This window comes from Alosa pseudoharengus, unplaced genomic scaffold (genome assembly GCF_046254945.1).
Source record: "Alosa pseudoharengus isolate Yale_2024_CS ecotype anadromous, Long Island Sound unplaced genomic scaffold, YU_APseudo_1.1 YU_APseudo_1.1_scf_9, whole genome shotgun sequence".
Lineage (NCBI taxonomy): Eukaryota > Metazoa > Chordata > Actinopteri > Clupeiformes > Clupeidae > Alosa > Alosa pseudoharengus.
This window is the reverse complement of record NW_027468881.1, coordinates 9,817,019-9,830,207: the sequence shown is the minus strand read 5'-3', so window position 1 is coordinate 9,830,207 and position 13,189 is coordinate 9,817,019. Positions and strand designations below refer to the sequence as shown.

The following is a 13,189-nucleotide window of genomic DNA, read 5'->3' as shown; positions in this document are numbered from 1 at the left end:
CAAGACATATTTACCAATTAGGTCCACAGACAAACATAACATTCAAGTAAACAATATAAAAAGTAAAAAATATTTAGCACACATTAAGTTAAAGTGTAAATGTCCATTTAAACTCTTCTACACTTCTAGCTATTTCACCATCTGAAAATGTGATATTTACTTATCTTAAACATGCACATACTGTTGTCAATCATGTTATGACTTTTATAGCACAATTATTAATCAATCAACAAAGACCAGTAAGCGGCATCTTAATCAGCACTACACACCCACACACACTGCTTTGCTTTGCCATGATTAGTACAGTACACCCTATGGACACAGCACAGTCATCAGCTTTTGGCTGCCCTCCTCAGGGCCATGGGATCAGAGCCGCTGGGTAATTGGAGAAAGAGCATTGGCATCCTTTGCCCGCATTCCATCCGCCTGCTGCCCGATATGGGCCGAGTGGCTAGGGGCAGCCCCTGGATGCCTGCCAGTAACCAAACACCCACCAACCAAGCAGCACTGCCGCCTGCCTCTGCCACCGCTAAACCCACATACTGTACCCACCAACAGGGCAGGGGTGTTTGTGTATTTGTGTGTGTGTGGAGGGGGGGTGATTGAGATACAGGCCAACTGCACTCTCCTGTGCCTCGAGAGAGAGACGGAGAAGGGAGGAGGGACAAAGAGGAATGAAAGGCAAGAAAGGAATGAGAGAGGCAGAGGAAGGAAGATAAAGTGTATGAGAACAGCAGTGTGAGGACTGACTGCCAAACCAACTGCCTGTTGCTCCAGTGGATTCCTCCTTCTCCTTCTCCTCTCTCTCTCCTCTCTCTCTCTTTCTCTATCCCATCTGTGTGCGCCTCCTCCTCTCATCTTCCTCTTGGATCTTCTGTAGCTGGTGTGGGAGCACAGAGGCTGAAGAGCATGTCACTGCCCCTGGATCTAGGCCCCTACCACCGGGACCAGGCCATGAGCACGCTGGAGAGGCAGCTCATCTGCCCCATCTGCCTGGAGGTCTTCACCAAGCCAGTAGTCATCCTGCCTTGCCAGCACAACCTCTGCCGCAAGTGTGCCAACGAGCTCTACCAGGTGTGTCACAGATGCATGGTGCTGGTTTGGATAAAAAAAAAAGGAAAAAGAGTTATCTTTGTCTTGTTCAAGTCTTGTTCTGATGAGAGTACTTTTGTGTGTGCACATGTGTAGAAAAGAAAGGGGAGACTTTAAATCAGTCTGAGTGACTGTCTTGGAAGCTCTTAAAATCTGAAAATAGTCTGCCTTTGTAAATGGACACCCATGTACTCTATCTATCTCTGTGACATAATTACGTAGAGAATCTGTTAATTACGCCAATACAGATCATAAAAAACTATTCTGGTGTGCAGTTTGACTAAGAATCTGTTGTCCCTATCTGGATACAGAGATGTTCTAAAAACAACGCACGTTGTGTTATTTTTTAACACATATTGTGTAACAAATTTTAAAAAAAAGGAAACAGCACTAAACTGTGTTGTCCCTATCTGGACATAGAGATGTGTTAAAAACAATGCAAGTTGTGTTGTTTTCAACACATATTTGTTTTAAGAGTGTACGGACATGACTAAATTAACAGTTTATGGGAATTGTGATATGTCTTTAGGCAAATATATCTTCTAAAGACCTAATAATTCTCTCTGGAAGCACTGAAGGGCTAGATGATATTCAGTAAATATTTTCCAAGCTAGGCCTGTCGCAGCACTTTAATGTATATCTAGGCCATGGGCAAACAGCATGACATCTGAGCTACTTTGAAAGCCATACTCCTCTTGCTCAACCCCCAGCTGTGGCACAGAAGGTTCAGGCAAAGTTACCACACCAAAGTTACCACACCAACATAAACACATACACATGCAAGGGTTGTGTCTTCAGTTGTTTATGAAGGCAGATAAAAATGTTTAATGCAAATTAAAGTGCTTGTGGCTTGGCCTAGATGACTGATCAAGGCTGGAGGTTACTAATGAGCATTGGCCTCTTACTGGAACATGCCAGAGGATCAACTGTGGATTATGCATGGGCTCGTCAACACAAGACCCCACTAGAATAGCACACAGTACCTGAAACTGACAACAATGCTGCCTAATAGACATCCATATTCTCTTCATAATTTGGCAGTGAGCATAATTTAATACAGACAGACATTTGCACATATATGTACACATGAGTGTAAATATACTCATGACAGACGGCATGTCTAGATATGTGCATGCAGATGGAAGAGGTAGATATCATGGTTTAATACTATAACATCAAAGTATTCAAATGGGCAGCAAACTAATCCCAAACAGGTGTCTGGATGAGAAATGGCTAAACAAGGACTCAGGCTGGATACCTATGCACTGTGTGTGTATTTAAAGTTGATGCTGTGGATTCATTGTCTTTTTTCTACCCAATACAAACAATAAAAGAATAACTGGAAAGATTATAGGCCACTCAGATGAACAAACTCTCCACATTGCCAAATATCTCAATTTGTAATCTGTGGCTTGTGGCAAATCTTTATCTCATGATTTTATGGACTCTCATTAGCAAAGGACGACAGGGGTGAGTCAGATGGACACTGTTCTGGCACCTTTGTGCAAAGGAGTAAATAAAGCAATTTCTCCATGTGACCTGGCACCCCATCTGATACAGTCCTGCCTGTGTCAAGCCTGCCTAATAAACCTGTGACTGTTCTGCAAGCAGACAGAAAAACATTACCGGTGCTGACAGAACATAGAAACCTGATATGGTACTAGACTGTTTGTTAGGAGCATGGATCTGGCGGAGGGGGGCTAGCCCAGTCTATATGTCACATGGAAAAAGTTGGTGAGCCTGCTATAGGATTACGGCCTCTCACCTCTGACCCTTTACAAGTGGGTGTGGGATGAGAACGACACAGGCTGCAGCAGCAACTGCAGGGGCTTATATGGATGACTGGCTATGGACTGGGGCCTGTTACCCTTCTTCTCCCTCCTTCAGCTTGGTGCCGCCTGTATTAGTTAAATTGACTGAGGACCCATTGGCTTGTCATTTCCCCTAAGCCTCTAATCTAGCCCTGATTCGCACCGTGCGGGTCAATTCCGAGAGGCCTCAGAACGCCATGTCCGCCCCAAATGACCAGGCAGCTGAAGTCTATTAAAGACTGCAACTATTTCAGGGTAGCCTCTTTCTCACCTTTCATCTGGATCGATCTCTCCCCAGCGCCATCTCTGTTCCTCTCTCTGTTTTCCATTTACTTTTCCTCAGAGAGGGAGCTGGAGGCAGCTGCGAGGTCTCCAACTCTTTCTAATTCTCACTGACCATGCTTTGACCTTCACTTGTTGACAAAATGTCATGTTTATCTCAAATGTGTATACTGTAAATGGCAAGTAGAGCAAATAGGCAGACTGGGGTTGACTGTGAGGGGTAATTTGGGGTGGTTGAGGGGGTATGAAGACACGTCATGACACGTTAGCCCAGTGGTCAGATCTTCCCTCGGCAACTGGGCCCAAAACAGGACACATTGATGGTCACATGTAAATATTCCACATTAAAAGTCAAAAAAGTCCCTGGGGTAGCAGCTGACAGCTAATGCTCAGTGAGGAAAGATATATAGTTAACACACACCAGCTGTTGATGGTGATGTTTTATGCCCCGAGAGTATCAGTATGAATGATTTAAAAATGTGCCTCTGAGACTAGTCTAGATTCTGACCTGTGACCTGTGACTAAAAATTCTCATCCGGAGAACAGGCTTGCTTAGTAAGAGATGTAGCCGTCACTGTTTCAGGTTGGTACCGGTGGACGCTTCCGCTGTCCTTCCTGTCGGCACGAGGTGGTTCTTGATCGGCATGGCGTGTACGGGCTACAGCGCAATTTACTGGTGGAGAACATTATTGATGTTTACAAGCAGGAATCTGCTAGGTGAGAGATTAGGATCATTAACATTGTCATTGCAAAAACAATTATGAATATAATTGTAGCAAAGATCATAATATTGATTGCTTTGTTTCCTTTTTGTCTTACTTTTATTGCAATATTGCTCTCTGACTAAAGTTCCCGGCCCCTGCCAAAAGTTCCAGTGCAACTCACCTGTGAGGAACACAAGGGTGAGAAGGTCAACATCTACTGCATCTCCTGCAATGTTCCCACCTGCTCTCTCTGCAAGGTTTTTGGAGCCCACAAGTCCTGCCAGGTAGCCCCTCTGCCAGAGGTCTACCAGCAGCAGAAGGTGAGAACTCACATGGACAGCTGGCCTAAGGAAGGTCGTTTAACAGCAGGTATCAGCTATTATTGGTCACAGTAATAAATGAAAAGAGGCCTCTCTGAGGTATGCCTATGTTTGGGTAAAAATCTATAACAACAGTGTTTTCAAAAGAAATGGTATTTGTTTGCATTATACTATTACAAACGTATCTGATTGTAAAATAAAAAATTAAACAATTTCCTGGCAGGCAGAGCTCAGTGATGGGATTGACTCACTGGTGGCCAGAAATGATCAAGTCCAAGCTTCCATCAGTGAGCTAGAGGAGATCTGTCGGAACATAGAGGTTTGTTCAAACCCATTTTGAATAGGTAAATAATATGCCTGTAGTCATGTCATCTGTAATCTTACACTTCACTACAGATACAGGATATAGCATGTAGGACATTGCATGTTATGACGAGCCATGTTAAACAGCACTGAATTTACTACAACGCTTAGTAATACGTCCTCACTGTCACAGGACAACAGCAAGACCCAGAAGCAGGCTCTTTGTGAGAAGTTTGATCGTCTGTCTACCATATTAGAAGAGCGCCGGAAGATCATGACGCAACGCATCACTTATGAACAGGATGATAAGACAAACCACACTCAATCTCTGGTCCGTACCTATGGGGAGCAGGTGAACTCTAACTCCAAGCTGGTGGAGAATGCCCTGCACACCATGGAGGAGCCTGAAATGGCTGCCTTTGTTCAGGTATTCCATCTGTGAGGGATTTCCGAATAGTATGTGTCTTATTGAGCTTGAGTATAACAGTAGCCTCTTTTTCACCACCACAGAATGCAAAGATTCTCATTGAGAAGTAAGTGTTACCTTTATTCATCCCGCCTTTGGTATTACTGTATCTTTGGGAATTCATTGGTTATTTAACAGCCTTTATTCCCCTTGTGTCTGGCATAAACTCACCAGAGTGAATGAGGCAGCCAATACCATTGTTGTGGAAACCCTTGAGCCTGGCTATGAAAACATGGACCACTACAAGGTGAATTTCAATGCAGAGGAGAGGGCTCTTTATCAGCTTGACTTCATCAAGAGTGAGTCATCTGTTTTATTATGCATACTGTATACATATATATATACACACACACACACTTTAACCCATATAAATTATACAGTGAACAATCCAGAGACTAGAGAGTTTATTAAGAGTTACATTTGCATGATTTAACTGGCATCTTCAACAGTTGAAGAGGAAGTTGAGGAGGTCCCGGAAGAGCAGCCTGAGGCAGAACCTGAACCCATTCCAGAACCGGAGACAGAACTGGACTCAGAGAAAGAACCAGAGCCTGAAGCCGGCCCTGCTCCCATATTGGATCTTTTCCCCGAGGCAGAGGACTCAGAGCCAGTGCTAGAGCTGAAGTCTGAAACTTGGGGCGTCAAGGATTCAGAAGAGGGGGATAGGGAGGAGGTTCGGGGGCAGGATGAGGGTTGCTCTGACCCCAAAATCGTGGACCTTTGTAAACAAGAGGGGATAAGCACCCAGCAGGTAAAGCTAGCTCACTTTTGTGTTCCCCTTGTGATTTGTTCCACCATGTCCTTGCCATTTCCCCCTCTTTGTTTTTTTAATCACCAATCTCTTTTTCCTCTCAGGCCTAACCAGCCATAAAATCTCCCCAATGTGCTTTGATTCCCTGCTTTTCTACTTGGCTAATATATTACCATGGTCATGCATAATGTTATTTTGTTTACTGTGATGAACAGTGAGTATAACTCCACCCATTAGCTTCTCTGACATAACCCTAAGAAAAGCTTTCCTTTACCCTATACCTTACAAGGATGAGCAGGAGTGCGGGTGCGAGGAGCATGATGCAGGTGACTTGGGAACCCAGAGCTTGCTGGCAGGGGCTAACGAAGACACCAAGCTCTACCCCGGCTGGTACAAAGCCAACAGCTGGCAGGTGGCTAGTCCTAGTGTGGCCCAGTCCAGTGACTCACTGCAGGTGCCAGATTGCCTTTCCCAAGTAGTAAGGGACTCCTCGCCCCAGTCTCCACCCCAGCCCCAATTCCAACAGTCCTTCCCACTGCCCGTGTGGATGGGCAGTGGTTTTATCCCCATGGCCCCAGAAAACCCAACCAGTCATTTTGGGAGGGTTTCCTCAGAGACCGCTCCAGGGTTCCTCCATCAGACAGGGGATGGAGGCTCCGATGTAGGCCAGCATTCTACCAACCAAGGCAGTATGATTGCCATCTCTCCACAGGTCAGTTTTTTCCCTCGGACTGGTTGTTCTCCTGCCGTGACCACCAATCATCATTACCATTGCTGCTGCTGCTGCCAGTCCTGCTAGTCCTGCTGCTCTTTTCCATCAAGTCACCTGTGCATCATGGCCATCTCCGCCTTGCCTTTTTCATCTTCCCCAACACTTTTCATCATCTCTGTCTTCTCGGTTGAGGGAAGGGCCTGGTTTAGGTGACTTTACAAAATGCAATAATGTACTCAAAGAAAATGGGTGTAAACTTATTTGGGGTGACAGCTGCAGAATGCTTGTAATGTTGTTGGGAAATATTGCGTGTATTTGAAAACTGTGTTGTGAAGCCACCTGCTAATGGTCTTTCCCTCTGTCATGTGACTGTGTGCCAGCCAGCATCACTCTGAGGATCTCATTGCCATGTTCCTCCATCACTTCCATCTCTTTGTAGGCCGTCACCTTCTTCTTTTACTTCCTGGCTTTGATGGTCATTCTTCAGCGGGTTTGGGGGCACATTCAGTGCATCATTTGTACATAGCAGTGAAGGAAGAGCCAAGTTTCAGGTACTGGTCTGAGAATGCTCTTGTGAATGAGGGTATGTTTGGGGTAGGGGATAGACATTATTACACATTACTGGCAGATGGCTGAGTGTGTAAACAAAGTGTTGCTTGCAGACAGTGACCTTTCTATGACATGCTTTGTTTTTCTTGGCAGTGAAGTAGAGATTGTGAGGCAATTTTCAGGCCCAGATGAACAAAACTGTCTCTGCCATGGAAAGAAAAGTGTGACTAGTCAGACAGTTTTATTGGTTTATGGAATGCTGCAATAACCAAGTTGAAAATAGCTTGTCAGTATATCTAATATTTTAGCATGTAAACAACATGCTTGCAAAGGCATTGGCTGATAGTCAAAGTAGTATGTGCATTGTAAGGATTGTTTTTTTATCTCTAGTTGAACTGTTGGTGTGTTTGTTTTTATTTGGACAAAGAAATTACAATCTGCACCACACACTGCATGTGTTGTTTTCTACAATAGAGGACTCAGTGGTGTAATCTTGGCATGAAATCTATTTTGCCAGTTACACTTCCAGTCTTTGTGTTTTGTAATGCTCTGAGAGTTGTTTTGGATTCTGGCTCCCGTTTAATCCATTTTAATCTGCAGGAAACTCTTGGCAGATGTAACGTCCTGGCTCAAGGACGAGACAAAACACAAGGGCACACGCCACACCACGAGTAAATTTGCAATAATTTATTTAGAGCGCTTAACAATAAACAACAGATCATTACAAAAAACCCTGAATATGTCAATAGTCAGTGGTGTAGGCAAATTTATGGATGCATTGAGTGAATGTAGCAGTGCTAAAATAAATAAAGAAAACAAGTCGCCTACCCAAAACCTAACAAAACCCAGACTCAGGTCTGCCGCTGCCACCAACAGCCCTACGCCCGCTCTACTCCCACAAAGCATGAGAATGGCATTTTAAAGACCCTGAACACCAGGTGTGCTAATCAATTAAACAATGATTGATGAGCAAGCCAATCTGACGGGGACGCCACAAGCTGACGAGGACGCCATGTACTCGTCACAGCAGACATGCACACTGGATCTGACACACTGTTACAATGATTCAGCAAAAACAGTAAAGTAGAGGGGATTTTTACAGAAGGCATAGACATTTTAAAAAATAGAAATGCCAAACAAGCCAGATTTATAGAAAACAGATACAAAGACAGATTAATCAGCATTCAGGTAATTTGCCAAAAAAAACAAGAGGACACAGAGAGGGGAGAAAATGAAATAAGTGGAAAAAAATACAAAGGTACTCAAAGTCTGTTCCCTCCCTCCTTTTCTAGGGTCACCCTCCTTCAGTGGGACCCCAGGACGGGAGAGTGATGGAGCAGATCACTGGGTCAACCTCAGAGCCCAGCCCTGGCGCCCCCTTGTGGCTGGACATGTAGGGTGACAGGGCAGGCAGGCAGGTCAGTCAGGTCATAGCTGACAGAAATGAAACAGGCTGTAACAGGATTTTAAGTCTTCATGACCTTGCATGTGAGGTTGGCTAGCCAGCAAAACTGGATCAACATGCTAAGCAATATGCTTTCAGCCGATACATTCTTGGTCATGTCCTGCAGGACTACTTGAGGAAGCAGTTTACTGGTGGTTTGTTTTTAGTGTGGAGGAGTACTTCATATCTCCTATAGCTAACCATAAACCACCATGCTTAGAAGTTGAAAAAGTTGTTTTGGTATTTGTGAATATGAACGAGTGTTACACATGCAGTAGCTGTGTGTTGTCCTATCTTGTCTTGCTTATAGGGAGCAGTTTTCCATGCAAAGAATCATTCCGTGCTGTGTGTGTGTGTACAGTACCCTCCAGAATGATTGGCATCTTTGGTAAAGTTGACTAAAAACAGGTATAAATAATGTTTTGGTGATTTATTGTAATCTCACAATTAAACCAATGACAACCAACCTTTAAGGGAAGCAAATTTATTCTGAGAAAAAAATTATAAAGATTTTTTTTTAAAATTCTTAACAAAAACACCTTGCCGCCAATTATTGGCACCCCTAGAAAAGCTTATATTCAAAATGTAACAGAAGCATTTTCTATGTATATTTAATTTATTCCCTAAAAATCCCTTGGTTTGTATTCTCCAACTCATAGTTGAATATTACGAGCTGTTTTATTGTCAAAGGGAGGATTAAGAAGGTATTACAAGCAGGGGTGCCAATAATTGTGGGCGACATGCTTTTGTTAAAAATATTTATTTCTTTATGAGATTTTGAAATTTGCTTCCCTTCAAGGTTGGATTTGTCCTCGTTGTTTTCATTGTGAGATTACAATAAATCACCAAATCAATTAATGTGCATGCAAGCTCACATGCTGTGCGTACTGTGCCAGTGCCTCTGCATATATGTGCACATGTCCATCAATGTGATGCGAGTATGGATGTTTCCCTGTGTGCATGCATGTTGACTGGCTCACTCTCTGTGCAGTCTTTAGCCCCAGTGTACCCTGCGCAACCCGGGCCCAGCCTCCCTGTCAGCGGTGACTCCACACGCCTCAGCTTCTCATTCTCCTGGCTGAATGCTCTCTCCAAAAAGGCAAAGCAGTGAGAGCTTTGTGTCAATCAATGCCTCACACTACTATCCACAAAAGGCAAACTATAAATGAATGAAGACCTGTACGTGATGGACTATGCTGATTCCAGCCAGGACATGTTCTGAGGAAGGCTTGTCTGTATCAGATTTTTTTCTGATAAAAGTGCTACAAACAGATTATAATTTTATGTCAATAATGAATTTTCTAATTGACCTTAGAAAAATGACAATGAGTGGAGAGTCACATTTACCATTATTGAGTACAGATTCCCACCTTCCTGGAATTAATTATTTGATTGCTGTGCTCAATATGTCTGTATCTGAGCTATGGCTATTCTATGCCTCAGTTTAGTTGCTTTAGTTTTAGAGACATACAGCCTAGTTTATAATTAATGGTTACCTTGGACACATTTTTCCTCACTCTCATTGATTTTTATAGTAGGCTACAAGATGTTGGAAGTGTGATGTCTTTCAGTGATTGTAGAATAAAGGGCATGAAACTTGTGTTGTTAAAGTTTTATTGTTCTTATGGTATGGTGTTGAGGTTACAATTCAGAGGGGAATTAATCGCTACATTTGTAGGTAATCAATTCTATTTGCTGTGATAAGACACTGCATAAACTCCAACTTTACCACATTTGGAGCACACCAGTTACCTATCTGAGCAGCTTACATAGGATATTAGGCAAATTTAGTGGAGAAGGGAGAGATTGAAAGGAGTTGGATCCAAGGCTAGCCTATCAATATTAACAAAAATGCCAGGGGATCATGCTCTACAACTGAATGATTAATGGCCTGCTGCTAGGATCAGGTGCTGACAATTTCTTTCAATCAAGAATAATGGCACACACTATAAAACACGTATGCAGGGCAGGCTCAGGCATATCACATTCCTGTTGACTTTCTCATCACAGTTACCAAACTTCAGCAAGTAGGTAAATGGTTTTGTACGTTTGCATGTTTTGTAAAAGGTCAATATAGTCTTATTTTTGTATCTGTTAAATGTATAACTCATTATCCTGACTGATCCAAGCCAATTATTACTTCAGTTGCCAGGGCTTGATCAAACTTGTCCACTGTTCATTTTTATCTCCGATCCTAACTTGTTTATAATTTAGGCACCTTAAACTATTTAGGGCTAAGAGATCATTTATTTTGTTAAACATGATAAACGAAGCAAGGAAATGGGGCAGGCTTCAGCAGTTTTAGGTGTTGCTTGTCCGTTTGTTAGGCAACTTAAGGGGGAAATTAAAATCTTAATCACCATCTCGCTTACAGAAATGTCTGGTCGGGGGAAAAAAGTTGCTGTTCCTGCTGCCAAGACCAGCACGACCCGCTCTGCCCGTGCCGGTTTGCAATTCCCTGTTGGTCGAATTGCTCGCTTGCTGCGCAAAGGCAACTATGCAGCGCGCATCGGAAGTGGGGCGTCTGTCTACATGGCTGCTGTAATCGAATACCTGTGCGCTGAAATTTTGGAGTTGGCTGGTAATGCCTGCAAGGATAACAAGAAAAAGAGGATCGGTCCACGTCACATCCAGCTTGCTGTTAGGAACGACGAGGAGCTCAACAGTCTTTTCGGAGGGGTGACCATCTCTGAAGGCGGTGTTCTTCCAAACATCCACGCTCAACTGCTACCCAAGAAGACCATGAGTGTTGACACAAGCAAAGATGTAAATTCCCAAGAGTTTTAGTCATCAACTAAGTCAATTTTAAGCACTTTCTTATCAAATAAAAAATATATTTTACATACTCCTGCCTGAGTGATACATTTTATGAATAATGGGTTGACTTCACATCTCCCCTCATCTCTAACCTGCTGAATCCATGGGGTGTAACACGTGGGCCTAATATGGCACCTCAAGTCAAGACGTGACCTTAAGTGTTTTTTGAAAGTTGTAACCTCTACACCAAACACAAATTCAAAGTGTTCTACAACTTCTGTAACCAACAACTCTGATCACTGATAAAAGTTGGTTTCGTGGCACAACTTATCCCATATGGGTAAGATGAGCCTAGGTGTGGGGTAAATTGCTACACAAAGATTACAAGTAAAATATTTATGTTCTTCAAACAATATTTTAATTTCTACAAACCGTCACGGACACCATAACTGAATTTGCCAAATAGATTCAACTGAAAATTTGCCAGGACCTGTTTAGGCCTGTAACATTATTTTTGTCGCCTGTTTACCTTTGTATGCGCCCATTTAATTCACTTAAAGGCAAGGCATTCTAAGCAATGTTTGGTAACATCACTTATGTCAAACAAAACGGGGCTAGCTTGCTATTCGCTCCCCCCTCCCCTGCAAATTAATCTCCCCTATGGCCTGTTGACAAGGTGCGCCTCTGGCTGGAACAGTTATGTTTTTATGGCCAGGCTGGACCAAGTTGTTTTTGTTGCCGTTTTTGGAGCCTGGGCTGTCCAGAGACAGTGTAATTTAATTTTACAGTGTATTCAGGCTAGAGGCAGATGGTGAGGATGTTACATTTTAGGACATCCTCAGCTGTCAGACATCAGATGAAAAGGCATCAGGACTCAGGAAAACCGCTTTCAAGTTTACGGAATTACACAGTCATGTCTCAGACATCAGATGAAAAGGAGTCAGGTCTCAGGAAAAGCGGAGTCAGACGAAAAGTTCTCAGATGAAAAGTTATCAGAGTCAGGTTTTGTTCGTCTGACTCCGCTTCTTCTGACAGCGGTTTTCCTGAGACCTGACTCCTTTTTATCTGATGTCTGAAACCTGAATCTGATCACTTTTTATCTGAGACCTTTTAGTCTGACTCCGCTTCTCCTGAGACCTGACTCTTTTTCATTTGATGTCTGAAACCTGACTCTGATAACTTTTCATCTGAGAACTTTTCGTCTGACTCCGCTTTTCCTGAGACCTGACTCCTTTTCATCTGATGTCTGAGACATGACTGTGTAATTCCGTAAACTTGACCGCGGTTTTCCTGAGACCTGATGCCTTTTCATCTGTCTGACACCTGAGTCTGACAGCTGAGGATGTCCTAAAATGTACACCGAGTGTTTGCTGTGGGCTTATGTGACAAAACATGTTTTAGCTTAGAAACCGCGTAACATCTTAAAATAAGTCTGATTCATTCTCTTTAGCTTTTAGTAACACTAAGGAACCATATAGAATGAGATCACAAAATCAGGGCAAACTTAAAGATCTTGCAATGCAATAGGCCTACTAGTTAGCTGGCTCAACCTACCCCAGCCATGGTGGCTCTGGCTCATCTTACCCTATAAACACCATTTTAAAAGAAAATGCTTCTCACAAGCTATTCATTATTAGTTTAGCCCTCACATGAAAGGGCATCAATTTAGGTGTTATGCATTTGAATGTCCTATTCACGTTTTCTCTAAATCACCCTAACTCTGGACAGGAATGGAATCCACTTGCAGAGCAAAAAAAATCATATTTGTAACCACATTTGCCATAGGCTACTGCTGTACCTTTCAACATATTGTAAAGAATGATTCCCTCTTCCTTAAAATGCTGTCACATGATGTTTGTTTACGGTTTCTTAGAAAAATCTTATATATACCTATGCTCATCTTATATGCTCAACTTACCCTGTTCTCCCCTAAAGTGTGGTGACCACTAATGTGACTGACCAGGACATTTTGGTAAGGTGCAGGTCTTGCTCTGATGG

The 13,189-nt window shown here is 43.0% G+C and overlaps 2 protein-coding genes across 2 annotated transcripts; both read left to right on the top strand.

The window, feature by feature from the left end:
• The first annotated feature begins 724 nt into the window (after positions 1-724).
• On the top strand, positions 725-8,568 carry trim101 (tripartite motif containing 101). The gene is made up of 10 exons (XM_076275796.1): positions 725-1,092; positions 3,754-3,902; positions 4,035-4,209; positions 4,433-4,528; positions 4,706-4,939; positions 5,023-5,045; positions 5,153-5,277; positions 5,428-5,729; positions 6,881-6,992; positions 8,283-8,568. Exons 1-9 carry the CDS (start codon positions 910-912, stop codon positions 6,965-6,967), a joined length of 1,374 nt encoding a protein of 457 aa, XP_076131911.1. The 5' UTR covers positions 725-909; the 3' UTR covers positions 6,968-6,992; positions 8,283-8,568.
• A 2,242-nt stretch (positions 8,569-10,810) lies between these two features.
• Positions 10,811-11,221, top strand: LOC143114959 (histone H2A, embryonic-like). The gene has a single exon (XM_076276803.1). It carries the CDS (start codon positions 10,811-10,813, stop codon positions 11,219-11,221), a length of 411 nt encoding a protein of 136 aa, XP_076132918.1.
• Positions 11,222-13,189: the final 1,968 nt, after the last annotated feature.